This window comes from Cygnus atratus, chromosome 4, assembly GCF_013377495.2.
Source record: "Cygnus atratus isolate AKBS03 ecotype Queensland, Australia chromosome 4, CAtr_DNAZoo_HiC_assembly, whole genome shotgun sequence".
Classification (NCBI taxonomy): domain Eukaryota; kingdom Metazoa; phylum Chordata; class Aves; order Anseriformes; family Anatidae; genus Cygnus; species Cygnus atratus.
This window is the reverse complement of record NC_066365.1, coordinates 61,196,950-61,224,893: the sequence shown is the minus strand read 5'-3', so window position 1 is coordinate 61,224,893 and position 27,944 is coordinate 61,196,950. Positions and strand designations below refer to the sequence as shown.

Genomic DNA, 27,944 nt, shown 5'->3' with positions numbered 1-27,944 from the left:
CCGGCGCCCCGCCCCTTGGGCGCGCGTGCTCGGAGGCGAGCACGCGCGCGGGGGCGTGCACGCGCCGCCGGCTTTTCTCGCGAGAGCGGGCGGCGGCGCTCGCGCCGATTTTGAAGCTGGGGGCGGTTGGCGGGGAGCGCGCGGTGCCGTCAAGCGCTGAGGGGAGCTCTGAGGGAAGCCCTGAGGGAAGCCTGAGGCGCAGCCCGGCCGCCTCTGGTGCCCTCCTGCCGCCTTTCCGGTCGTTAGAGCCCGGGGTGGGGACCGTGAAGGGAGGTCGGGGCCGGGGCCGCGGCCGCAGCCATGGGAGTGGCAAAGAAGTCTTTGGAAGTGAAGGAAGCCTTTCGGCTGGCGCAGAAGCCGCACCAGAACCACGCCAAGCTCGTCGTGGCTTTGAGGAGCGCCTACAGCCAGGTAGGGGAGCGGGCGGCGGAGGCTGAGGGGGAAAAAGTGGTGTAGTGGTCCCCTGGGGGGCCTCTCCAGCCTTCTCTCCCCTCAGTTTGCCGCAGAGGAGCCCTGCGGTTAAAGGACGAGCCAGGGCACGCCAGGCTGCTGTAGGGAGCCCATCTGGGGCGTGAATCTCTGAGCTGAGAGGGGAAAATGGGGCCAGAAGGCGCTCGGGTAGCGGGGAAGCAGGCGGGGTGACAGCGGGTGACGGAGACCCAGGGCAGCCGGCGGGGTACCGACACTGCAGCCAGTAACCGGCAGCTCCAGGACGGAGCCTTGTGTAGAGGCTTAGGGGCAATGGGGCTGTTAAACCAACCGAAATACTCCGTGTTATTATACCTGACCTGCTGCCGTCAGCGCTTTAAACATTTAAATGAGCGGCGCCGATTATAAAACCGTTTTTTAAAGGCTGCTTTTGAAGGATAAGCCTGGTAGTTATCGCTTGCTGTGGTTTGATATTTTTTTTCAGTTGGAAGATAAGGCAGATTTCCATGAAAAATTCATTCATTTCCTTAAGTATGCTATGATAGTCTACAAACGGGAACCAGCAGTGGAGCAGCTGATCAATTTTGTGGCTAAATTTGTTACTTCATTTTATCAACCGGAGGAAGGGGAGAGTAGCGAGGAAAGAGAAGAAGATAACTTGCTTCTGAATTATGTGTTTAACTTTCTGCTTGAGGTACAGTAATACTATTATATCTTTAACATGACAAATGGAAACTTTACATGGTGGGGAAAACTTGCTCACGCTTATGGTGTTATCTACAAACTGTAAACTTCAAAGTGAAAGAAAGGCAGGGCTAGTGCTTTATGACTTTCAAAACAAAAACACGTACATGCACAATACAAAAAAAAGGTGGGGAAGAACCCCCCCCCGCGCAAAACAGATTTTAAAAGTTAAGCCTCTGGGAAAATATGGATTGTTTTCTTATTTGGCAGCGGGGTGTGTAATTAAAGGCTTTACTGTGGGTGCATTTATAAGTGTGAAATTAATTTATATTGCTTCACTGACAAGTAAAAATATCACAAGATTTTTCACATAGGTGTGAGTGGCATGGGTATTATTAATCTCTGCTTATTGCAAGAGTTATATGTAGAAAGAAGACCGTCAATTCCAATAGCATGAAAGCACAAATAGAGTTGTTATTTTTTAAACTATTGTTTTGACATAGAAAAATCAATGGTAATGCCAGGATCACTAGTTGTTGTTACTGTTTTCTTTTTCTTTTAATGTTTTATGGAGACAGAGGATTAAGTTAGCTCGTGTAGTGGTCTGCACTGAGTAGTGAGCATGTTTCTTCCTTTGTGAAGGCATTGCCAGTTACGTAAAGTGCTGTTATTATACGTGGTGGGCCATAAATGTTTTTCAGTGCTGTGAATTTTTAATGTTATTAAAATAGGAAGGGGTTTTTGAAATATAGAAATGCATAGTTAATGTTCTACATAGAATATTAACTTCTAATACATGCATGTTAATAACCTTGTAATGGAAATGTAAAAAATGTGGTTATAAGTATACATTCTTGTTTTTTCTTCCCTCCCCACTCTGTTCCATTTCCCCCCTAGTCTCACAATGCAAACAGCCATGCAGTTAGGTTTCGAACGTGCCAGCTTGTTAATAAGCTTTTGGGAAGTATGCCAGAGAATGCTCAGATTGACGATGATTTATTTGATAAAATTAATGAAGCTATGATGATTAGACTTAAAGATAAATTTTCGGATGTGAGAATTCAAGCTGTCTTGGCCCTGTCGAGACTTCAAGACCCTAAAGATGAAAACTGTCCTGTTGCTAATAGTAAGTAGTATTGTTTATTTTCTTTTGTTTAAGAAGAACTTATTGATTTACTTTAAAATGTTTTTTTTTTTTGAAGCATTGAGTAAGCAATTCTTAGAGGCATTCTTCATGCAGTTGTTAGTAAATAGTGGATCTCCTTGTGAGTGGAGGTTGTATTTACAAGAGTTGCATATGTTCAAGGGGAGAAGGCAGAACTGCCTGAAAGAGATATCCTTTGGGGCTTAAATCACACTGGGCTCAGGCTGTTCTATAAACTTTGTGGGATTTGTGGAATAGGAAGGGTAATGGCGTGCGTTGCAAGTTGGGATGGAGATGCAATGTATTCTTGCTCTGTTCAGACTCTGAGTCTGCCGTTGACTATTAGTTGACCTGAATTTGTACAAAAACACTTAAAGGATTAGAAATGGTAATAGAATAGCTGATTTTTGTCCAAATGATGGCAGTCAGCTGTATCAGAGAGGCAAATTGGTTATCGGGATTGTTGACCTAAGTATGTTTAACCCCTGACTCTTGTTGAGTCTCGTCTTGCTTGTAGATCGGTTTCTTTAAGAGGTTAGTGCCTCTAGAACTCAGGTTTCTTCATGCTGTTTTTATGCTGTCTGTGGGTTTCTTTTCTGGACAGTATGATTCTTGATTAGACCTCTACCTCAAGGTTTGGTGCTATGGTAGGTGGACTGTACGTTTGTTAAAGTTAGAGTACGTTAGTTAGCTGGGTTCTTTTTGTTGTTTAAGTACCTTCTTTGAAATTGTTTTCTAAATGTTTTGTTTAAGCTTCTTACTTAAGAGCATATAAACTTCATAATGAATCAAAGTAGTCCCAGAGCAAGAAGGAGAGTTCAAGTATTCTCTGATTTTAATTTTTTTTGTTGCTGCTTTTAACTTTTTGCCTGAAGACGTGGTTAGAATATAATCAAAAGTATTGCAAGAGATATATACCTTTTTTCCTGTTAAGCAAAGGACCAATACAATCCTTTATCATTCTGTCATTCTAATTTATTTTTCTAACACCTTCAGAAAATTTTCCCCGAAGCTTTCATGTACCTTATTTGTGAAGCCTGATGAATCCTTATTTCTCAGTAGATTTCCTGCCTTTCCTCCTCAATACAATAGCTTGGTACTCTGCTTTTAACATATTCTCTTTCAGTAACTGCCAGCTATTCTTCACATGGAGATGTCAATCTTCAATTTATAGGAAAATTTGAAGATCCACCTCAAAGGTGATGAGGATGTGTTGACAGTGAATAGAGGTCGCAAGGAGCCAACACGTGGAAACTTTTTTTGGTCAGTTAATGACAAAGTGGTTATTTCTAGGTAGGATCTAGAGCAGTGATTTTCAGAGTCTGAAGATTCTACGTTTGCCAATGCTATTTCTGCAGTTGATTTACTTTTGAAGTCACAGTTCAGTGTACAATTGATTGTGACCCTAAACTGTTCACTAAAATTATATTGAGTGTTGTGCAAAAGGCTGAAGGAATTTAATAACACCTGTTCATTTTTCTCAAGTATTTTCTATTTTTTCTGTAATGCAAATTCTTCAGTCTCTTACAAAAACCTAGTACTATTTTACTTTCAGTTTACAACACACTGCTTGAAAATGATTTGAATTCAGAAGTGAGACGTGCAGTGCTGTCATGTATTGCTCCATCAGCAAGGACTTTGCCAAAAATTGTAGGCCGCGCTATGGATGTAAAGGAAGCTGTCAGGAAGCTGGCATATGAGGTAAATTGCATCACTTATAATTAATTTCAAACACTAGCTTAGGGAAAGGCTTTAAATCTTTTATCATGTTTCACTCGTTAAATGGTAATACCAGTTAAATAATTCATTTTCATTTACCAGAAAGGGGGGGGGGAGGAGACTGATTGAATACAAATTTTCAGGAACTTGCTTGATTAAAAATTACATTTCTGATAGAACTCAGCTCTTCAGGATCAGAAAGTAGCAAGTATATTATTCATAGTCTGCTATTTTCTGCATACATGTTAGGATGTTTGCAAAGCAATTTTTCTTCTGTTATTACATAATAGGTAATTGAAGTTAGAATCACAGCAGTAAAATGTGTAAAATACTTCATTTTTTGGTATCCCAATCAATCGTTACCTGTGCTTACAAGTAGAGGTAAATGGCAAGAATGTGTGCTGTCATATATATATATGTATGTATGTATATCACATGTACGTTTCTTGGTCAGGCACCTTAGAAATTGTAGGGCAAGATCTTCTAACAAAATGTTCATTTTTTTACACGCAAACCTAATCCGTTGTTGCTTAACTTAGATTTTCTACTTTAGTGGCCTTTAAGAAAAATACATACTTTAGTTATTTCATTGGTGGTATTAAGTGCTCTTGAACCTCAACAGAGTTGTTTTCATATCCAGGTGTCGCACAGGAGCTGAGTAGCCAAGTTTCTGAGCTATTTGTAACTGCATTATATATTTTCTTCCATGAACTAAAATCTGCTTATTAGCTTATTGTCACAATGGCGTTGCAGGCTTTTACTGCCTTGCAGTTTTTGTGGATGAATAAATCTGAGAGTTTAGACCCATGGTTAGCTCATGAATTCAGTTATTAAAATTTGTAGAAATGTATTTTAATATATTTTTTTTAAGGTTTTGGCAGAAAAAGTTCATGTGAGAGCTCTCTCGATAGCACAGAGAGTAAAATTGTTGCAACAAGGACTTAATGACAGATCTGGTAAGAGATCATCCTTTTTAAATATATTAATGCAAATGTTTGACAGAATACTTTCTAATGTAGTGGGGTTCATTTATGTGGAAGCTGTCATGGCAGTAATAAGGAGCTCAAAGGGAGCCATGAGCTGTCAGGAAATGGTTAAGCGCAAGAAATTCTGCTTTACAGCTTTTTGGTTTCCAGTCCTCTGATAGTGGATAAAACAGAGAAGGATTGCATTTTGAAAAAACTTGAAAGCTGCTGAGCTCTAAAGTACGACTGAATTCTATAAAAATTGAAAGAAACAAACACACTCCACAATGTAATTAAACACAGAAGTGGAAAAAATGTAATTAAGTGTATTGTGAAACAAAAATGTTTCATTACATACGTCTTTGTGACCACTATGTATATTAAAGAACTTAAATGTAACTCTAATATCTTTTGGAAATTGTTTTAAAATGTTCGTTATGTAAGTTCAGAGAAATTTTCTCGATTTGTCATTTAACTATCTTGAATATTACTTCTTTTTTGATTGACCTTCATTCATTTCGTCATGAAGCAGCTTTATTCGTTTTGATGTCTTCAGTGCTGTACCGTTTTTATATAAAGAGCCATTCAGAACATGTCGACAACTGAGTGTGCTGTTGTTGCCAAAACACCAAAAGGTCATGTGTGTCTGGCAGAGAATTAGACCTGCCTACCTGGGAAGTGACTTTTTTTTTTTGCAACAGTAGTAATTATACACATCAGTTTCACAGTTTACTGAGCGTTACTGTGTTATTCAGGTATTTTGTTTGGGAAGTCTGTACTAAGACCTGTTGGAATTTACTCTGAGAATTTTCCTTGCGTAGTAATATGCTGCCTGGGAATTTTGAGAAGTGTGGCCTAGGTGGGTATGCCCTTGCAGAACAAGACAAGTACTATGGTCACTGGTAACCAGAGCTCTTAAAGGAGTGTCACATGTGCACGTGTTCTGAGCTACCTTTCCTCCTGGCTAGCTGGACATCATATCGTGTTCTTGATAGCAATGGAGGAGAGGATTAGCTGAGTGCTCTCTTATGCTGCATTGAACTACACTTAAAAAGAAGTCATCCTTCTGTATAAGTTTTAATCAGCATTTTTCCCATTTACTCTCAATTATAGGAATTTAATGAAGTTTTTCAGGTTTTGTTTTTGAAATCCAACACTGAAAAAATATTCTATTACTATTTCTTATCAGTATACTAGTTTGCTGTTTGACCTCACCAGCCACTTCTCGTTTGTTGTTCTTCCCCACAAAAGGAGACTAATACTTGATCTTGACTGGTAACTTTTGTCTTTTAGGTGAATGCATTTCTGTTTTAGTAATCTTTGAAAACTGGGGGAGGAAGCTACCTTGACCAGTTTTTTCTCTGATCCTTCCTGTAAGGAACAAGAATTTGCTGTATTTCCTTACTGAGAAGAGACAGACTTTTCTACACAGCTTTTATTTCAGTGACATTGAGGTGTTAGACATAGAACTACCTTCTTTTCTGATTCAGAGAAGATACTCCCTCTGTCTCCTCTCTCTTCCTTAGGATGATTCTTCATAACAGCTATTGAGGACTTGTTTTTCCTGACACCTAGAATTACAAGGGAAAATACCTGCCAGGGTCTGTAGCCTCCTTGGATTCGTATGCTCTTTGCTGGGCAAAAGAGGCTTATGTTCCAAATAAGCTGCATTTATACACGCATCCATTAGGTTTCCCTCATTTTGATCTGTTTTGCAAATTCTTGCAAAACCTTGAATGTGCGTATCTTTATTGAACTTGTCTGCTTGAGTAAGTCCTGAGCTAACAGAAGAGGAATCTCTTCATTCAAGACTGCTAGGTTGGAATTTTGGATGTCTTCCTTATTTGTGTTGGAATGGGGGGGTTGTATTTAAACCAGACCTAGAAAAGATCATCCATATTGTGTCTAATTCTGCTTTTCAGGGTGTATTTAGCTGTCAGTTCTCCATTCTCTTTCATGCTACTGCATTCTACTACTTTATGCCTTTTACTTCTTGGAGAGGCTTCTCATTCATAGAATATTAAGCTCTTTTGAGGCCTTTTATGGAACTTTCTGAACTCTTATTGACATGCGGTATTTATTTTCATGACTCCTGTATAACAGGAAAGATGAATGTTGTCACTCTGTATGGTCTTTGCCATTTCCCTTATTGGATATTGTTTAATGAAAGGTCCTAAGAACATACTCTAATCACTCTGGTGCAAGGAAAAACATAACTAAAGACTCTTAGACGTTCTGTTCCCCTGCCGAAATCTATGTATGTATTCTAGATGTTTCCATACTTTTTTTTTCTTGATGAATCTTACTCCACTGATACTGAAACTATTTGTTCATTGTGGCAATGGGAAGAGGGTACCTGAAGCATTTCTATGTAAATTTCACAATCCACAATTCAAATAATTGAATTAACACATAATAATTGAATTAATAAATCAAATAATTGAATTAACACAATAATTCTGTGTGGCAAATCAGACCAAAGGTCTGCATAATAGTATCTTGCCTCTGAAGTGGCTAATTACTAAATGCCTAAAACAGAAAAGGTATATAACAACGCTTCCCTGAAATGTTTCATTGCTTTACAAGAATTAATGGCTCATAGTTTTTCTGGGATGAGGTGCTATCTGTAGGCGTAGCTATTTTTGGTTAGAGGGTTCATTTATTCTTTATAGGGAAAAATGATACTGTGTCAAATACATGGTAGTGCCCCACAGGTAGGTTTTTAACTGTTTTTTTTCTTTAAGGAATCATAAGTTTAACTAAACAGTAACTTAATTCTAAAAGGCCTTCATATAATAAAACGATTTGTGAATGTATGTGGAAAAGCTGATATTTCTAAACCTATTTTAAATTGTTTAAATTCTTATATTATTAGATGCTGTTAAGGAAGTAATGAAGAAGAAATTGCTTCAAGCCTGGTTACAGTTTACTGAAGGGGATGTTTTAGAATTGCTTCATCGACTGGATGTGGAAAACTGCCCAGAAGTGGCCATTCTAGTACTGAATGCTGTGTTTTCATTAATTCCACTTAGTGACAATGTTCAGAACTGTAAAAACCTTGACAGCAGGTATGCAGATTAGTTTTCTTCTCTGAAAGATGAATATTGTTTATAAGAAAAATATTAAATTAAAGGTTTTATCTGAATGGGGAGCAGAATAACTATTGCCTGTTATAAGGAGACTGATATTGTAATGTAAGCTATGGTGTATCCCTGGTGTTTGTGTCCTTAAGTGTTTTGGATATGTGGTTTTGTGTTTTTTTTCTTTTAAAGTATTCAGCTGAAAATGATTGTGGCAGATGAAGCAAAAGGAAAAACTGTAAAATGTCTCTGACTTCTGTTTCCTAGACACCCCAAAAAACTAGTTTGTATTTACTCCTCTCTTGAATTCATCAACAAAGCAATTTCTACTATGAGCAATAGGATTTACTAATTCTTATTTTTTTATTTCCCTGTGCTGTCTGTACAGCTTAAAATAAAGGCAATACTCTTAAATTACAATTTTGCAGGTGTAAAGTATTCTCTTAATCTGTGATATTGAAGAGCTCTTTTTCTTCCTTCCTGTCCCCACTAAGGCTTTTGATTACCACCCCCCTGCCCCCGTTTTCTCTAGCCCTCCTTGGCTTCCTTCTGTTCTTTTTTGCTGGCCTAGGAGTGGCATAGTCTGGGGCTGTTCCAGTTATCCGTGTACTGATTGGAGAATCCATCAGAATAGAGTTACTGAGCTTTTTTCAGCCTTCTTTTGAAGGTATTTCAGTTGTACTAGCAAGGCTTAACAGAGCTTTGAGGCTTCGTTTCCTGTGTTTACTTTTGGTACAATTTGACTAAGTGAGCTCCTAAGATGCGATGAAGATGCCTTGATAAATATTAAGATCCATAAAGATAAAATGAAAGGGGGAAAAATGAATTGGAAACTATAGGGAAATTACTAAGGGGAACAAAATGGTATGAGAAGAAATGGCTTGAGTTAATTGAAACCAGAGTGGAATGGTAATTAACAGTGCTAAAAATCTTAGGTGATAAACTTAAATGACATGTCCATGATCAGAAGGTGTTAACAAAAATCTATTCTGTGTTTTTTGGGGAAAAAAGCGTAATGCCATCATATGAAGTGTCTCGCATTCTATTGTAGTAGCTTATGACTGATATTTTGAAATCAGTAGACGCTAGATGCATTGTACCCCAAAGCTACAGATGCAGGCCTGTCTGTCTTTAAGTAGCACCAATAATGGGGAAATAACTTCCTTACAGCCTCTGGAAATGTGCCAATATCTTAAGAAGTTCAAAGGAAAAATTTATATAGTTATGGACTTGTCAGTCTGACTTTGAACAACCTCCACAAAACAAGGCTTCCTTTCTAAAAGAAAATCTCGAAGAAGTAGATCTGTTGGACTAACGACCTTTTGAGAAGCAGTGAAATTATTCAGCTTGTAATGAGGTTACATGATTTATGCAAAACATTTGGCAAGTTCTTGCATGATACTTTTGGCTACAGCTTGAAGTTTCATCCACATATTGCCAAGGTGGTTTTGTTTGTCGTGTGCTTTTGTTTGTTTGGGGGGGGGTAGGTGGGATGAGCAACCTAAAGGGAAAACAAAATTTTTGCTGATAGTCTGCAAACAAGATGGGATTCCAGTGAGTGCTAAATGCTGAAGTGCCACTGACAGTGATATGCTGTGTCACTTTGGGGTAGAATCAATGCACAATTTAATTTTCTGCTTCTGAAAACAAATAACGTGCTCAGCTTATAGTGGAAAAGGAGTGCCATTCCTATGAGTGATAAACTGAGGCTAAACTTGCAGAGGATGTTGAGAAGCAGTTAATTACTTTTTGTGTTTGATAATTACTTTTTGTGTTTGACATACTATTATTGCTACTGGAATATTTTGTGAAAGTCTTCTGTTAAGAACAGAATAAACAATTCACAAAGATAAGCTGAAAAATAATGCAGTTAATTCATTTCTGCAGATTAATGGAGTTTAGTTTTCCAGAATTGCAGAGACACGGTAATGCTTCATGGAGTTAGTTAGACCTAGGTGGCTTCTTCTGGAGATCAGAAGGGCTGAGCAGAGTGTTTCTGCAAACGGAAGACCTTGATTTAAAATACTGAACGTGAACAGCATTAATCTAAAACACTGAAAAGCTCAATGCAGTGAGAGGTTCAAGTTGTTCTATGTCCTTATTTATGGAAGAAGTTATTTTTGTCCGTCTATAAGTACGTCTATAGAGAGCATCTTTGACAGGATTTTATTTTCTGCTTAGGAAACTGTTTCTTTGCATTTATTGTCTTTGGCCATATTTTATTTCTCTCTATGCTTTTATTTTATTGCTAAGAAAAGTGATTCCATTGGAAGACTTAACAGCTGAGAATGTGTTATACTGGAGATGTCTTTGTGAACATCTGAAATCAAAAGCTGAGGAAGGTGAAGATTTGCTAGAACAGATATTGCCAGAACCAGCAGTATATGCAGATTATTTATTAAGGTACGTTACATTTTAAAATTTTCTCGCATTCCACAAAAAATAGATATTTTTAAAAGAGAGAATGTTGAATGCTTCAGCTCCTCAAGTTTCCTCCAAAACCAAAATTCTGTTTGAACAGTCATTTTGGGGATTTTTTTAATGATTTTTCTGAGAGGATTTACTTCTTTTAAACAAAAACTGTAAAAAGCAGATAGAATATTTCAAAATGGTTTTCTCATTACTTAATTATGAGCAAGATGGACTTCTAAATTGATTGCATATAATTCTTTGCCATTAAAGCTAATAGAATATATTGTTCTGTAGTAAGCAGCTATTCTTTTGTCCATCTGTTAGTACATAGGTTGCTGTATGCTTGGCAAAGAGCTTGCAGAAACTGACACATTTTTTGTTTTGGTAACTTGTAAAAATAAACTAAAATCTGGCTACTCTCCCCAGAAGTGTTTTCGAAACCAAAAGTACATTCCCCTCTGTCTCCCTGCTCAAGCAGGCATGTTTCCCAAAAACTTAAGTTCTAAGGCAGTGAACAAGCCAATTACAGAACATTTAACAAAGGAGCAACTGTGGATATTTTGATAAGTCAATCTTCTACCTAAGTGAAGAAAGGAAATTTTATTGGGATACTCATCCAGAAAAGTTTTCAGTCTTAACATAAACATAAGCTCAGCTCAAATTTTATGAGCGTGGGGAATGCTGAGAAATTTTAATGGAGGTATTACACTTGTAAAATGTAGAGTGAAGGTTCCAAAAATGATTATAAATCAGTTCTGCTGAAGAATGTAGTACTTTGATAGATGTTTCCAATTGAATAATGCATATTCTCTTCTCTCTTTAGTAGGGTGGTAGTATGCTAATAGTACTCCTATGAATTGTTGCCACTTTTCAACATTGAATGTGCTAATGTCTTTCATAAACATTTACTGTATAGTGTCTGTACTTCTTTAATATAGAAATGTGGACGCGGTCTGGTGGGTAAAAGTTTTCTAGTTCATAATTAGTGTCCACAAAACATTTGCTCTCCAAACAAACAAAAAAAAGCTTGTTCCATCTAATCTTACTCCCTTTAAGGAAGAGACTGAGGAAGCTTTATAAGGTTTGCTGGTACTTGGTTGTAGTATCAACTGTTAAACTGTTCATTGGTGAGTAGTGCCAACAGTTGTTTCAATTAAGATTTATAGTTCTGGTGAATTCTTTGATTTACTTGCACTGTGAAAGCATCAGGAGGAGCAAGAAACTGCAAGTCATTGACACCTAAGAACAAATATAGGATTGTAAGCTTCATTTAGATATTATCTGTTGCAAATTACATTACTGTTAAATGATCAGCAACTGCTGCCTATATTGTAATTTCAGATGGCCTTAAATAGTAGCTGTGTGCTAAGCTTTTTTCCTAATTTTGAAGAATTAAAAAAAAAAATTGCTAAACTTAGCTGTTGCTGAAAAGGTTATGCAATGCTATGGTAAAAATAAGTATCTTTTTCAAAGCTCATATTTGTTTTTTATATATTACATTATATCCAGCATTGAACGTCATACACGATATGCTTCACGCTAGATTTTCTGAGCGTGCACGCTCAAGTTAGTAGATAAAATTTAAAGAACAGTGACTCTAGAAAAATGAATAAACAAGATAGTGATTACACTTTCTGTGCTATGTGGCTGTGCACATCTGACAACAGATTGTTGTTCTTCTGTGATGGCATACTTGATCAGATGCATAATTTAAAAGATGTATATTTTAGTGATTTTTTTTTCTTGTAGCCAATATAACGTTTCTGAACATGTATTTGTGGTGTGTTTTTTCATTCCAACAGTGATTCTGAAGTAATTTATCTGTTCTGTTTCTATTCAGTTACCTTCAAAATATGCCGGTTCTTAGTGAAGAACAAAAAGAAGACTTCACTTGTTTCGAAAACCTGATGACAAAAGAATTTATAGGCCAGCAACTGACTCATATTATAGGCTGCATGGATACCACCGAAGAGGGAGGAAGGTAAATTTAAATAGAAAATCTGTGTTATTAGGTTTATGACACACATGCCTGTGGAGAGGCATAAAGTCTCTGTTGGGAAAATGACCTGATCAAATGGACAAAATATGGTTCTCTGATACTTGGAAAAAAAAAAGGCACTGTCTCTTTAATGGAGTTGTTCCCCAAAGGGTGCAAAATACTGCCTGCTTGCTTTTATGGAAAAATGAGGTTTAATGCACATATAACATTGTTTGGGGAGACGAAAATTGGTTGTTTTTGTAACACGTTCTTGAGATTATGAAGTTACAAGTCTGTTCATTTGGAATTTAGTATATCAAAAATAAGAGGAGATAAATGGATCACGGTCTTACAAATTACTTGTAGTAAGTAGCTTGTGAGTTTCTTGAGTTTTAAGCCCAATTTGCTAAAGCCTAGAAAGGTACAGATGTTTTAGATGTCATGCTGAATGGGACTGTTAGCTGAGGTATTTAGATGATGATCTAAAGTTTGAATGGCCTCTGCATGTGAAGTAGTAAGAGAATAAATTTAGAAGTTCATACCATCATAGCTATTTTCAGAAAAATAGAAATCATGATAGTACAAACGTGGTAACAATTTTATACCCTCAGTGGAATGCGTTCTGTGTTTTGCCTGACTGTCAGGATAGTTTAATTTTTATTCTTTTTTTTCTTTTAAGTTTCCACCCAGATAATTTGTGGAAGCATTCTATACTATTAACGCTTTCACTGCTTTTTTACTGGAATGATCTTTCTTCCAACAATAGCCAGAACTGATTAAAAAAAATAGCATTTTCTAATTGAGAGATCAGGTGAAATTGGGAGATGATAAATACTACTAAGTACGGAAGCACATTCAGCAATTAAGTAGTTGTATAGAGAAGTTTCTCTTGTAATAAATCCATAACACTAACTCAAAGTGGGTAAAATAATAGCTCTTAAATATCTTCAGTTTTCTTGAATAAGCAGATTTATTTTTTTCTTCTCTTTAATGCAGAAAGCATCTGTTACTTGTTTTACAAAGGATTCTCATTCTGCCTGCCACTTCAACAGCCCTTGTGCCTCTGCTTGTGGAAAGATTACTTAGTATCATTAAGGATGATGACAGAAGGATTCAAATTGTAAGTAATTCCAAAGGCTCATTGTTTTCTGGGCTCTGCTTTCTCTGTATATCAAATAGCCTTTACAAATTATTGTAAATGAAATATCAGGAATTAAGATATTTTTAGTTTGGAAACATATTTATGTTCTTCCCTGCCATACCAGCCTCCTCCCCTTTTTTTTCTTGGCATCGCTGCATTTTGTGCCCATATGAAGATATGAAGTGCTCTGTCTTGAGAGTATTTGGCTGATTTTGTAAACGTAATCCTCAAATTAGGAAAGTATTACACTTCAACGGCCTGTTTCAAAATCCTTTGTCATACTAGATCCAACTGGTTTTGACTAGAACATTCAAAATGAGGATAGTATGCATTTCCAGATCTCAGATTTTTCTTCCCTCTTTTCAGCTGAGAGCAGTTCTAAAAATCCTTATAAGAAAAGTATTTTATATAGCAGAGTCCCTATATGCAGCATAATTATTTCAACTTGACTCCTGAAACATGGACTCTTGGTTTTGCTCAAATACTTTAAATGAGTCTTGGACTTTATGGACAGAGACCACGTCTGGAAAGCCTCAGTCTAGTGGGTAAAGCTAGGGTATAGGTTTGTTCCCTGATTATGTTGGGAGAGCTATAGTAATTTTAGTGCTACAATGCTAACAGAAAATGTACGCTTTTCTAATGTGCTGATGAAATGCACTGATTCAATATATTCTGTTTATTGGATAAAGCTAGAGTTAACTGAGTTAAACAGAAGTTAAACTGAGTCAATCTGATACAAGGCAAATCAAATTAAGACTATCCTCATCTCACTCTTTAGTTTTTTCCTTATATTTCATTTCATTTTTATTAACATAACGGGCGTCACCTTAAAGAAACCTCTAACAAACTGAAAAACCCTCAGACTAGTTCTGCTTCCAGTTCTACACATATATTTGGCTCGGAATTCAATTACTTATATTGCTCCTCATACTATGTATGGCGGTTTATAGACCTTTAAATGATAGTGTTAGTTGTATTTTGACTGAAATAGTAACAGATTTAAAAACAAACAAAAAAACAAACCCTTACACCTGTTACTAGCCTTTCTTTTTTAAATGTGTGTTCAGACCTAGAGACAGTGCCTATGTATTGTCAGCATAGAAACTCGTAACTTATTAAAAGATATGCAGTCTTCTGTTTTCTTGTTTACCTAGCTAACACTAGGAAACGCTCAACATACTAAATAATTGCCTAACAATAGAAGACACTGGACTTTGATGGTTAGGCTACTTGTCATTGAATAGCAGTCAAATACGTTCTATTGCAGTGACTTAACAACTAAGGAAAACTGCACAGAAGTTTCAGAAGGATGGTATCTTAAGTCTGTAAAAAATTAAATGCATTGGATCTGACATCTAAGCTGAAGTTACTTGCACTGATATTTTGATTGTAACAACAGATTGCAGAAATCACCTCGGAGGTTCGTGAGCCGATTGCTACTGTTGACCAGCCTCTTGATGCTTCTGAAATAAGAAAGCGAGAGGTTAAGGTAGGCAAATGAAGAAAAATATTTTCTAAACTTATCCGTCAAATAAGAGTTTTATGTAACTGAATTATTGATTAATGTTGTCTGATATAACTTAAGTTATAATATTGCAATGTTTTCCTTGTACTTTATATTTCAGTTGGCTCAAATAAAAGTGAAACTTTTTGAAGCAAAAACGGCTTTGGAAGAATGCATTTCTCTTCAGGATTTTAATAAAGCATCTGTATTAAAAGAGAAAATAACTGAGTTGGAACACACAAAAGCCGATCTGATAAAAGAAGTAGAGCAACCTGAAATTAAAGAAATGCGTGTGGAAAAGGTTTCTTTTTCCCATCTTGTATTACCAAATGCTAATTGTGTTTTGATGTCTATTCAAAATGGATTACAGTAAGCTTCTTTTTTGTCCTTGAATGACTGAAGAATTCTAAAAGGATCTTGCTTTTGCTGTATTTACTCTTAACCAACTGAAAACATGAAACTTGAATCTTTTCATCATTGCTTACAGATTAATTTTGATTAATTATCTTGCAAATCAAGTGTAGTGGACAGGAAATGTTTATTTGGGTAGGAAATAATTATGATTAATGTCCCTGTTCTCATCACTGCCACAGTTTTTAATAATGACTTTTTTCTTTTTTCCTGACTCACCTTGAAGAATGATCCTGAAACACTGTTGAAGTGTTTGTTGATGTGTTATGAGCTTCTCAAGATGATATCGCTTTCTAAAGGAATTGGTCCAACCATTAATGAACTAATTGAATCTATGGTATGTAATAATAAATACTGCTTTACATTATAATAAAAATAGATATGTCACAGTTGGCACTTGGGTGCTGGCAGGATGGTTTGTGATTATTTCAGAGTTGTGCTGTGTCTGGTGCTTTTAAGCCTTACCAAAACTGAGTGTCTTGGAGTTGCAGTCCAGATATGCTGTTCTGAGCTCAGAATCTACATCAGAACTGGACGCAGCAGAGTTACTAAAATAAAATGGGAATATGGTAAATAGCTGACTAATGTTTGACAGTGGTGGACAGTGCTGAGTTCTAGTGTGCTGCTTACGCATCTGCTTACTGCCTTTGTTTGTACTTTAATTACTTGGATTTTCTATTAGCTGATGGTATGACATCTCTAATAAAGAACTCCAAGGTACCTTTGTCTGGAGCTAGTCAAAAGCTCTTCATCGGAAAGAGGCTGGAGCCCTTGTAGACTTTTCTTTCATCCCTGCCTGGTACAAGCAAAGATGTTTTATTGTAGAGCATTTCTGCCTCTGTTTTCCTGGCACCTTTGAAGAGCAAAATGTTTCTGTACTGAATAATGAATGTAATGGCATGGTAGGCCTTTTATAGTCTGCAAAATGTACTTAGCAGTTTTAGTTGTGAAGGGTGTGGATTTTAAGACAAATGTTTCTAAATAACACAGAATCTTAGCTATCACTGTGTGCTGCTTCAAGAAGATTTGAACTGTTTCCTGTGCAGGCAATAGAGAACCACGTGGAAAAAAGCGATGTGCTGCTGTATGAACATGTGGTACATCCTCATGTGAATACTAAAGGCAATTCTTATCCCCTCTGTCTAGAAAGATTATATTTGAAATGGAAGTGGTCAAGAGGAGGGTAGCAAGGAAATACACGAAACAGCTTCTGAATGAAGAGTGACTAAATAGGCTACCTTTTTGTAACCTGGAAAAAAGAGGACTTAGGTTAGCATCTGAGAGAGAGGTCAGAAATCATGCATATTGTGGGGAAAGTAAATAAGGATTGGATGATCACCAGGTAAAGCTAGCAACTAGCAAGCTCAGAACAAATGAATTAAATGAGTTGATTCTTCTCCTAATATGTAATCTGTGGAATTCCTTGTCACAGGATGTGTGCATGCTAAACTCTTGCATAAATTTTAAGGAACATTGAGTAAGTTCAAGAAAAATAAATATTACGGAAATTAGGTAGATAAAACAGTCTCGCAGCTCTGATGTCTCAGCTGTGAATTGCTGGGACCTTGTCAAGAATTCCTGGGAAGAATCTACTTAGCCTGTTTACGTAATACTTTGTAGGAATTTGGTTTTGATCTTTGTTATTAACAGGGCAATGGGCCAGATGATTTGACTCAGTATGGGCATTCTTAAAATTCAAACTGGAAAGAAAATTACAACACCAATTTAGATTGGCTTAAATATTGTGGAACCACACCTGATTTCTTTCAGATATATAATAATGTTCTAAGAAATCAGTTTTGATAGGTCCCACAGAACCCTTTTTCTTTTTAATTAGGTCTTTCTTTAATTCTCACATTCATTGTTTATTCCAGTCTTCTTTCTCCAAGATCCTGCTTTCATTTTGTTGTTCCTACTGGGTTTTCACTGATTACATGCTTTAGTATATCTTATTTGTTGTTTTTTAAACTTAAACTCTTCAATTAATGCCAAAGTATAGAATGACATCATTGTAGCATACTTCCTGTATGGAGCCTCTCTTTTCTTTCACGTGGATTCTTACCATTGACTTCTCAAAACTATTCCAAGTAAATGGAAGTCACATCTGTATTTTGCAATTTGAAATTGGGTATTGTTTCTCTGCAAGAATGATAATGTCTTTTATGAAGAAATGTTTAGGTTTGTCATTTATTTCACAATGAGTGGTCAATTTGAGTTGATTTGAAAACAAATGTTTATTAAAACAAATACAAAGCACAATGCTCATGTGAGCCATTCTTTTAGTGCTGATTTCAAACAGGATACTCGAAATACCTTTCTGTTTATGCCTTGATAAACAGAGTATATAGAAGTTACCAATTTCCAGTCCTGTAATGCACTACGTTATTTCTAGTTTCAGGGTAAGGAAAAGTTAAGCAGTGTAGCCGATTTTTCTATTTTCAATTTATGTATTTCAATTATAAATTAAATATTATTGTTTCCAGATACTTCCTGGCATAGCAAATGTCCATCCAGCTGTGAGAAACATGGCGGTTCTGTGTTTGGGTTGTTGTGCTCTTCAGAGCAAAGAATTTGCCCGACAACACTTTGCATTGCTGTTACAGGTAAAATTTCTGATGGGAAATAGACTGATGGTTTATGTGACTTAGATCCAAGAGTGGTTTTATTTATTATTACAAGTTATCCTACACATTACTTGAGTAGCAGTGATTCCTGATTTTCTGAAGATCTGGATCTGGAGAGTGTAGTTTCATGTAGATTTTTCTGATGTCTAAAAATATTTAAGCTTATGTTATTACATCTTGGTAGTATGTGTTTCCTTTGTAAGGCCACCTGTTTTGAGAATTTCTAGGAACTCTTTATTCATAAGATCTCACTTTCTCTTCCAAGTCTGCATGAAATCAGTCAAATATGTTATTACAATGTAGAATAGAGAAGCTGTAGGATTCTGTAAGCCTTCCTTTCTTGGGAAAACAAACTAAACAATGTGACTGTTCTTACATTTGTTGCATACTTACTGTAATCTGGACATACGATTTAATTTCCAAATGACTAATTTTGTATGGGTTAAGGAAGAGCTCTTAATATTGTTTTACACTCTAATTAAAACCAGCAAATGATAGTGTTTTGCTTGTTTTAATATTATGGTCAAACACCTATGAATATGGAATGCACTGGCTGGAGTCATGAGAATGGCATAATTCCAACATGTCCCATCTTGGTAGTAAATGTTCTGATGCTCAACTGATTGTATAAAAGATGTCTACTTTTCAAACCCTGGCTTTAACAGACGCATGTATGTTCCCTGTACTTTATTACGAGTTTGTACCTGTGCACGCTCACGTGAACTGACAGCAGGCACGTGACTCCCATAAAGGATGAGATTTGGAAAAGGTGTGGAGATAGTATGCTCTGCTCAGACAAGATGCTAGACCCATCAGCAGAAGTTAGAGTTCCTAAAAAGCTAGCAAAACATTTTTAATCTGCCTTTAATTATGTCTCATTAGAAATTAGATTGTTTAGGGAGGATTTGAGTTGTTTTAACAACTTAAACTTTAGATTTAGTACCTACAGAAATGAGTAACTTTAAAACCTTTATTCTTTGTATAGGTGCAGGCTCTCTAGGCTACCCAGCCATATCTGCTTTTACTTGAATGTTGACTTGAAACATAATACATAACCTGTGCACCTTTATGACTTGCCTGCTGTATTTCATGTACTGTTTATTTTTAATTAAACGATAGTCTTTTAGAGCAAGGATTATGTTAGTGTTTTTTCTGTAGTGCCTAATACTATGAATTTAGTACAGACAAATAAGATTTTTTGTTTGTCCAATATCTGCTTAGAAATTGAACGATAAGGTTACATCTCATGCATGGTACACGCATGCCCTCTGTGAGTGAAGTTGGACAGATTTTATTTTTTTTTATTTTTTGGTAATAGAATTTCTCAGCTTATCTATGTAATTTCTTTCTCAGAATATTATAAATCGCAGTTTAAGCTTCATCTAATATCATACCTTCATAGAGTCTGAAATTTGTTTAATTTAGGAAACTTTGTATAGTGCTTGGGATAATCTTGCTGAAGCAAAAAAGCTAATATCCACTTATGCTTAACATTGGTATGCTGTAACATTATGGATGTATTTCCCTTATTAAACCTAGGTTTTACAAATAGATAATATAAAGATAAAGCTCAGTGCTTTAAAGGCGGTCTTTGATCAGCTGGTGCTGTTTGGGATTGAGCCTTTCAAAGCCAGACCAGGCAATGAGTCTCAAAGTGAAGATGTACAAACTGGAACTGAAAATCGTGAGGAAGAAAGTAAAACAACAGAGAGGGAAGAAGAGACTGCTACGATTCAGAGCTTCTTACAGCTTCTTTCTAGTTTTTTAGACAGCGAGGTAAGAGATTTGTTACAGAATATGCCTTGTTTTTGTTCTAAAATAAATTTTGCAGAAGGCTTACCATTTTATTACATTGCATTTGAACATTACATTATGTGTAATTGAATGGTCTAATGTTAGAACGGTTGCCCTAAAACAATATAACTTTGCTACTGATACTGACTAATGTTATTTTTGAGCCAACTTTTGAATTCTCTACAGGTGCAAATATGTGAATGTAGAGAATTGGTAGTTGCAATAGGATGTAGACTATTTTACTACGAAGTATTAGTGAAAATGCTGACACTGTGGTAGGTATGCTGTGTATATGATCAATTTTTTCTTCAGTTTTCAGAACTTAGGACAGAAACTGCAGAAGGCATAGCCAAACTGATGTTCTCTGGGAGGCTGATTAGTGCCAAACTTCTTTCTCGTCTTGTTTTGTTGTGGTATAATCCTGTGACTGAAGAGGATACTCAGCTTAGGCATTGTCTGGGAGTTTTCTTCCCGTTATATGCTTATGCAAATAGGTATGGCCTTTGTAAAATATTATGTGAAAATGTACGTTTGTCTTAGCAGCTTTAGCAACCCTTTTCAAATTGCACAAATGCAAATTAGACCTAATGGTCTAGCTCAATCCCCTATGCATATTACTTTTGAATGTATGTAAACTCTCAACCCATGACCATTCTGAAAACTTTCCATTAATTCCTTCTCTCTCTGTGACCTATGTTTTTCTTTCCTAGGACTGCTTGAGTGAAACAGTTCTTCTGGATATTCAGTTTAAAGATTAGTTTTAAAAGATGTACTTTATTTATGCTGTTGAACACTACAGGTGGGCTTTGAACTGTCACTTAAGAGCAGCTATCAGGCATGGTTCAAAATAGAATAAACAGTGTCCAGCAAGTTCTCAAAGAAACAGGCTGTTTTTTTGTTTTCTTAGCCAAAGAATACGCCAAACTAAATGCACAGAAGATTCAAAATCTTCTGTTTAGTTTGATAGTGGACAGAGGAGGTAGAGGGTTTATCTAAGGGGGTAGGAGTTTAAATAATAATTCTCAAGTCCTTTTACTTGCTCAGAATGGTTTCTGACTTAATTTTCAGCTGCTGCCAGTCTGAACTTGCTGGGCTTTTCTCTGCCTCCCCGTCCCCTCTTTTTTATGGCTAAGATTTAATTTAGCAGTATTACATGGTACCTTATGTATTTTTTCCAAAACAAATTCAAGTTTTTGTGGTGTATAAATTGCCGCAGTTAGAGTGGCATAGTTCAAGGGGGAATTGGTTGTGGGGAAGGAGAGGTGGGTTGAGTATTTTTTTGCTGTTCTCAGAAGAATGATGGGAAAAGTAACCAGTCTACTCCAGTGTGTGTTTTTCCCTGCTTAAGTGCTATTGAAAATAGGTAACAAAAACCTAATTTCATATGCTTCCAGTACCTTTGATATTGAATAATGAGCATAGGCTTTTACCACGGGTGATCTCTTTGACCTGTGAAAGTCTTCTGACCCTATGTATCTCTCTCTCTATTATGAGTCCTAATGATTGTCTCCCTGAGGCCCACCTGAGTAATTCTGTGTATTTCAAAGTAATTTGTGAGCAAGGCAACTCTTTGCACTTCACAGATGATCTTTGGGGCAGGGTGCGTGCTTTGAGCAAAAAGTAGAAAAATCAATGGAGAAAAAAAATTCCTAAATCTTAGTCTGGTTTGCTAATTCAGAATCTCTGTTAAAATAGGAAACCTCGTTAACTTTCTGTCCAGAACATTACCTGCATTCTGGATCTCACAAATGGTTCATTTTAAGATGAATCATGGAGTGTCTCCAGTTACCAATACTGTATTTTCAGAAGAGAACTATTAATTACCCTGTGGCAGCTGATTCAGAGCAGTCTGCAAAGTTGCCATTCAGAAAAGGAAAACAAAGGCAAATGTGTGAGTTTTGGCTGGGTTTTGTGCCTAATTTTGGTACTGCTCTATTGCTGAACTTTTAAATTCTGTTTTCTGCATGTTGCTCTGACTTTTCCCTCTGATCAGATATAGTTAAGAGGCTTAATTTTTTAAATTAATATTTGAACTTTGTGTGGTAAACAAATGTTGCTGCTGGCTTTTATAAGTAATATTCTGTCATATCAAAAGAATGGCATGGCACGTTAGTAACAGGGACAGGGTCCTGTAACTGGTGAACAATTCTTATTCATGGAATGTTTATTAAAGAGTAATTTCCCTGGCAGCCTCGGAGGAAAATGTTCTGCCTTGTGCCTATATGCTACTAGACTTTATTTTATTTTTCTAACTTGCAGGAAATAATCTGAATGATACTTCAGTTGTACTTCAGCCAATTTAAAGCATAAAACTGCTGAATGGGAGTTTTTGCTTCTGTATTTTCTTGCCCCAGTTATAGTGCTCACAAGGTCTTTTGGTCAGCTCATTTGACTTGCATCTAGGGGCAAGCAAGCTGATTTTTTTTTTTGGAAATCATTATTTACTGTATTAGTTCTCTTCCCCAGTTAGTTGGGTTCAAATAGGAGGTGAACAACTATTTGAGATTTAAAAAAAGCTTTGCTTCACCAACCAGTACCTTGTACTTTTTGGCAACTTTCCTATTAAATTGATTTTACCTATCTCATGGAACTACACCTTTAGACAACTTGCTGCAAAACCACGTGCAACTACGTGATTTTTAGGCTTGCTTGGCAGGAGTTACAAACTTTTCTGAGAGAAGAAAACACAAGTATTTCTTTCAAAATCTTGTTAATCACCACTTTTTTTTTGCCAGGTCGCATTGTTTTTCTTACAGTGAGATATGTACCCCTAAAGAAAAATACTAGCAGGAAGGAGGAATGAGCACAAGAAAAGGAAAGATATAGGGAAGTGTATTTCTGTCCCTTGAGAGAGTATCTGTCTGTATATGTCAGTTAGGCTTTTAGTGGTAAGGATGAACTTCCAAACTGTTCAGAGATACAAGTGCTACCTAAAATTTCCTTGAAAAAACAATGAGCTAAGACTTAAAAGGAGTTGGTTCTGTGAAGTGAGTTTTGTTGTCTTGATTCTGCTGCCTGTCTCTAATAAGGTTGGCTGCTCCCCCTCTGCTTTGACAACTAAAATATATTGTAACGGGTCTGTGAACTTTAATCATAGAAGAGAAAATTTAGGGGTGAATTAATGTTTAATTCTGTCTCCTTGTGCTGCTAATGTTTGACTCAATTGAAACAGGTCTAACCAGGAATGCTTTGAGGAAGCTTATCTTCCAACTCTGCGAACGCTGTTAAATGCTCCTGCAACTTCCCCTTTGGCTGAAGTAGACATCAGTAATGTTTCTGAACTATTAGTGGACCTGACCAGACCAAGTGGACTGAACCCTCGGGTCAAAAAGTCTCTAGACTATCAGGTACAATGGGTTAAATTGAAAGAAAGCAGTATTTGTGTCTAGAGATTAAGAACTGCTAGCTGCTTGTTGGGCCTTCTGAGATTCCTACTGTCAGAGTCTGGATTAAGCAGTTGACAGTTCAGGCAATGAAAACTTAGCTTGATTCTCCTTCTCTCCATCCCCTTCCCTCTTATAATTAGGTAATGCTAGCAGGAACTTGCACCATCCTTAATTATCTGTATAGGGAAAAACATTTTTAAAATGCATTGTACAAAATGTACATAGTCAAAATTCTATATTTTAAGAAAATATTTACTATGTAATGTTAGTTATTAACTACTTAAATCAGCATGACCTCATTGTTTGGTAAATAATTTTCAGAGAAATTTCAGGTATCGATTTCTTTCCTTTACAGGACTTCACAGTGCATGATAGTTTAGCACTGAAAATTTGCAATGAAATCTTGACGGACCCAACTGCACCAGATGTTCGTATTTATGCAAAAGCTTTAAGTATGTTAGAACTCAGTAGTTCTTCCACAGAGAATCTTCTGATTCTGCTTGATGAGATTCTAGAGGTAGGGCATAAATAACATGGTTCTTGCTTTTTATTTTATTTTACTATCAAATGGTCAAATGCTTAAAAACAAAGTGCCTGTTTACTATGACAATGTGATCAGAATTTTTTAACCAGTCTTTCAAAAATTCATTTTGATGAGGTTATTTATGTAAGTTATACAGTGGTCTCAGCTCAGTTTTTCGTATTTCAGCTACCATAGATAGCAATAACTGTCCAAGTTGATACAGTTCAAAACTGTAAGGTCTTATGGTAACTGGTGTGTAGTTAGTTCTTAGTCTTTAAATGTAAATAAAATTGAATATTCTTTCACAGTTTGCATGGCTTATTTAGTTAATTATTAACAGTTGAAATTTTATGCCTTAACTTGCTTTGTAACTAAGATCATTAGGCAACATGAAAAGGGTGCTTGGTTTAAGATGAAGTAGGAAGGGATTACAAGTCTGTGAAAGTTTTTACATTTATCCATTTTATGGGTAAATATAAAGTAAAATTTGGGAGTGGGACAGAGGACGACAGTGTTATCCTGAAATGTTGGAGAGTCCTGATCCCTCTGGGCATATCATCAAGAAGTAGCAATGTTCCAGGACTCACCTGGAAAGGTTCTATAACTTTAGTGCTTTTTCAGGCTTCCTTTTGAAAAGATGAAAATAAAAATTCTTCTGGAGTTTCTGTGCCAAGTGTTGATGGAGGAAGTGTTTCTCCTTTCAGCTAGAGTAATCAACTTTGTGACACTTTCTGTCATTCTTAGAGTAAATTTAACTAATCCTATTAATGGGTAAACTTGATAAAAGGAATGGTTGTAAAATTAAGTAGCATTTAATGTTAAGTGTCTCTTCCCAGAAAGTGAAAGATAAATTGTGTCAAAGAGCTATTGAGAAGATCAAGGTGAACCTGACCAAAGGCGCTAATGCGAGCAAAAGCCACTCTGAACAGACAGAGGAAACAGGCCTCGCTGAAGGGACGCAGGAAACTGGCACTGCGTTATCTGCAAACACTCTTCAAAATGAAGAAGGTAATTCAGGAGAGGTGCATTTCAGTAGGTACAATTGAGTGATTGTATGAAAAGAAGTCTTAGCTTTTCCTCTCCTAAATGAATCCACTTTTGAAAAAAAGTGGAAAAGGTAACTAGTAAAAATGTATCCTGTTTAATATGTTTGTTGTTAAGCGTTTTCTTTTTTATTGCTTCGTGATCAGTTTTTCTGATTTTTCTCTCCTTATTGTACTAGTTTAACCAGTGTATTTTGAGTCTTAACCTATAGTTCTTTTTGACAAAAAAAGTATTAGCTTTTTTTTAAAGCTGTTTGTCATACTCATCTGCCTGCTAAATAGTATTGACTAACTCAGCTTTAGAATGTGGCTCATAACAGCTCCAATGGACTATGGAATTACCATGCCTGTACTTTTTGGAGACTGTATTATAGCAATGTACAGTTGATATACACTGAACTGTTGACACTGGTCTTTCCTTATTACTAGTTCGTATGTTGGAGCCAGATTTCTATTTATTGCTATTTAAGAGCTTGAAGTGGAAGTAGCTGGAAGACTTTCTGCTGTCTGAACAGCTTATGTGGCTGCACGTGGTTCAGCAGAGTATGTTTTGCTGGTAGCACAGGAAGTCTAATGTATTAGTAAAAAAGAATCAGATGAAACTTGTTTAGGTTTACCTGAAGCAATAAAGCAAAGATACTGACATGCAACTGTTTTAAGCAGAATATCCCATTAAAAAAAGTTTATTTTCTAGTGGATTATTTCAAGGCTTTGATCTGTTGCTTCTGAAAGTGTCAAATTAATTTTCTATGTTCTATGTTTCTGTATTGAAATATTATTGGATGAGAAGCTAGCTGGTTTTGAGAAAGCAACAGAAGTATTTCTAGGTGAACCATTTTCTGCTAACAGCTAATAGTATTTTGGTATGATTTTTCTCATGAAAGAAGAATTTTGAGCACTTTAGGCAAGCAGTAGGAGAAAAGTATTGTTTCCTTTCTCTTTCAATGCCACCCGAGTAAGTTCGATTTATTTTTAATGATCCAATCTTTACCTCTTCAAATATGGAAATGACAGCTGTGAGCAAAACCCTTTACTTTTTGTACTTCAATTGCTGCAAAGTAGATTTAGATTTGACATTAGGGAAAAAAAAAAACAACACTTCCTAGCAGTAACATAAATTGCTGAAGAAAAAGACTTCCTAAAATTGTTAGAAATACTAAGGGAGGGCTAAATAGTTGTCAGGAATAGTTTACACATGATTGACCTATGATGGGACAATGTTATGGCTGAGTGACATTTTAAGTTGCTTTCTAGCCTTATTAATTAATTTCTAGTTTAAGGAAAAAGTGGAGTTAAAATTGGCTAGTATATAAAAAGCCATACAATGTTTAAAGTGTACTGATAATACTTTAAAGTACGTAAGATAAATTGAAAGATGATTATGACTTCTGCATGCATTATTCTGTTTTAACAGAAAATACCAAAGATACTCTTCATACTCCAGTTGATGAAGCTAAAAGTAAAGCTACTACAAAATTGAAATCCACGAGAAACAAAACTGGCAGAGGTATGCACTGGATGTTTCTGGCTATAATGTTATCTGTTTCAAATAAAATAATTATTTTTGTGAACCTCTCTCACTTTGTTTAAAGAACTCAGTCTTCGTAATCTGTTTTTTAAAAAAAAAATATTAAAAGATTAAAATCATCTGTTTTGTGGAGGCTTTTGTTAGTCTTTCCCAATGAGAAATAAAAGTAAAAAATACTCCCTGTGACTACGGAATCTCAAGATAATTTGGTCACAGTCACTTACAATAATGTACAAATGTTTATGTGAGAAGTATCTTGTGGGCTTTTTGTTTGTTTTGTCTAAAGAAAATATTCCATCTAATGTGGTGACTGCATGTTATATGTTTAAATGGAACATCAAACACTGAGGAAAAGATACAAAACTGGTTTAACAAAAGAAATAATGTGATGCAAAAAGACTTTTGTTTATACTTAGGACAACGAAAAGCAGCAGAAGCGAGGTCTGTGAGCAGAAGAAAAACTGGCACAACTGCAAAATCTGGTAGTGAAAGGTAAATTGTTTACTTTCCACCTTCAAAAGCATGATTCTAGCAGTTCCAGCAAAGCAATTTAATTCTTCACTAGAAAGGAATATTTTTCTTTCTCAAAACCTAATGCAAAAGTAAATATTTAAGAAAAAGCATTTCTTTAAACTGATACATTTGAAATGTAATAGGTTTGAAAACTTCAAATGTTGTTGTTATTATTATTGCCTGGTAATTAATTTTCACGTACACTTAGTACGTACAGTTAACATACATTCTGTCTGTCAAAAGATAAATTTTTGGTTGCATTACTCTCCTTTCAATTGCTTTTTGTTTTAATAACTGTTCTGTGAAGGATTCTGTCTTGTGTTGTTTTTTTCCCCCCGCCAAATTTCTGGCTGCTATTTTTGTTCCTGTCTTTCAACATTTAATAAACATTTAGAAATGAGTGATAAATGAATGTACGCGTGGCATTCCTTCTCTTGAGATCTTGTAGGATTAAAATATAATCTCTGTAATTTTATGCGCTTCAGTTGTGATCTGTCTTTTTCAAGCAAGTAACCCACTAAGTACAAAATCAGTAAGAAGTCCTTTTGCTCTTTAAGACCAAGATTTTGTTATACACTGATTTCAAGTTTTTCTATTAAACTCTTTAGTTTGCTTAGTCTTTTTGGTCATAATTTAAAATATTTTCTGTTTCAGTGGTGATGAAATTCCAGAATCAGTCCCAGTGCCCAGTTCAAGGCCTTCAAGACGAGCAAAAACATTGGCGCTTGAAAAAACAAGAATGAATCTTTCAAGCCTTTTGAGTGGGGAAGCAGATGAATGAAGACAAAATGAGAAAAAATGTCCTTTGGTAATGCTAGTAGTTAACAGCAGACTTGAAAAAGTAAGATCTATTTTGTTGTTAGTCTCATTTATTTCTTTCAATATTGAATCTTTTATAATTCCAGATTTTTATAGGAACTTTTTTTAAAAAGGTGCTTTTGTTTATTTTCGCCATGTGAAGCACATCATTCTTGTAATAAAATGACATTAAAATATTGCCTGAACAAATTGTGATTTTATTTATTTATTTTACTTTAAAAAGAAGGCAGCTTTTTTCTGCAAATGA

General features: G+C 36.0%; 1 protein-coding gene across 1 annotated transcript; it reads left to right on the top strand.

The window, feature by feature from the left end:
- Positions 1-32: 32 nt before the first annotated feature.
- Positions 33-27,886, top strand: NCAPG (non-SMC condensin I complex subunit G). Its single transcript, XM_035569019.1, has 21 exons — positions 33-411; positions 914-1,123; positions 2,011-2,239; positions 3,813-3,958; positions 4,848-4,932; positions 7,817-8,009; positions 10,275-10,424; positions 12,274-12,414; positions 13,408-13,531; positions 14,952-15,041; positions 15,178-15,357; positions 15,694-15,804; positions 17,951-18,070; positions 19,631-19,867; positions 20,198-20,379; positions 23,058-23,232; positions 23,627-23,788; positions 24,631-24,802; positions 26,252-26,344; positions 26,782-26,857; positions 27,533-27,886. Exons 1-21 carry the CDS (start codon positions 301-303, stop codon positions 27,657-27,659), a joined length of 3,114 nt encoding a protein of 1,037 aa, XP_035424912.1. The 5' UTR covers positions 33-300; the 3' UTR covers positions 27,660-27,886.
- The last annotated feature ends 58 nt before the right edge of the window (positions 27,887-27,944 follow it).

What these genes read in the sequence shown, in the direction of transcription:
- NCAPG (XM_035569019.1), top strand. Translation starts at nt 301, where the DNA reads ATGGGAGTGGCAAAGAAGTCTTTGGAAGTGAAGGAAGCCTTTCGGCTG. An exon ending in TTATATGCTTATGCAAATAG is followed by an intron (nt 20,380 to 23,057) that starts GTATGGCCTTTG and finishes CAATTGAAACAG; the next exon opens with GTCTAACCAGGAATGCTTTG. An exon ending in GCAAAATCTGGTAGTGAAAG is followed by an intron (nt 26,858 to 27,532) that starts GTAAATTGTTTA and finishes TTTCTGTTTCAG; the next exon opens with TGGTGATGAAATTCCAGAAT.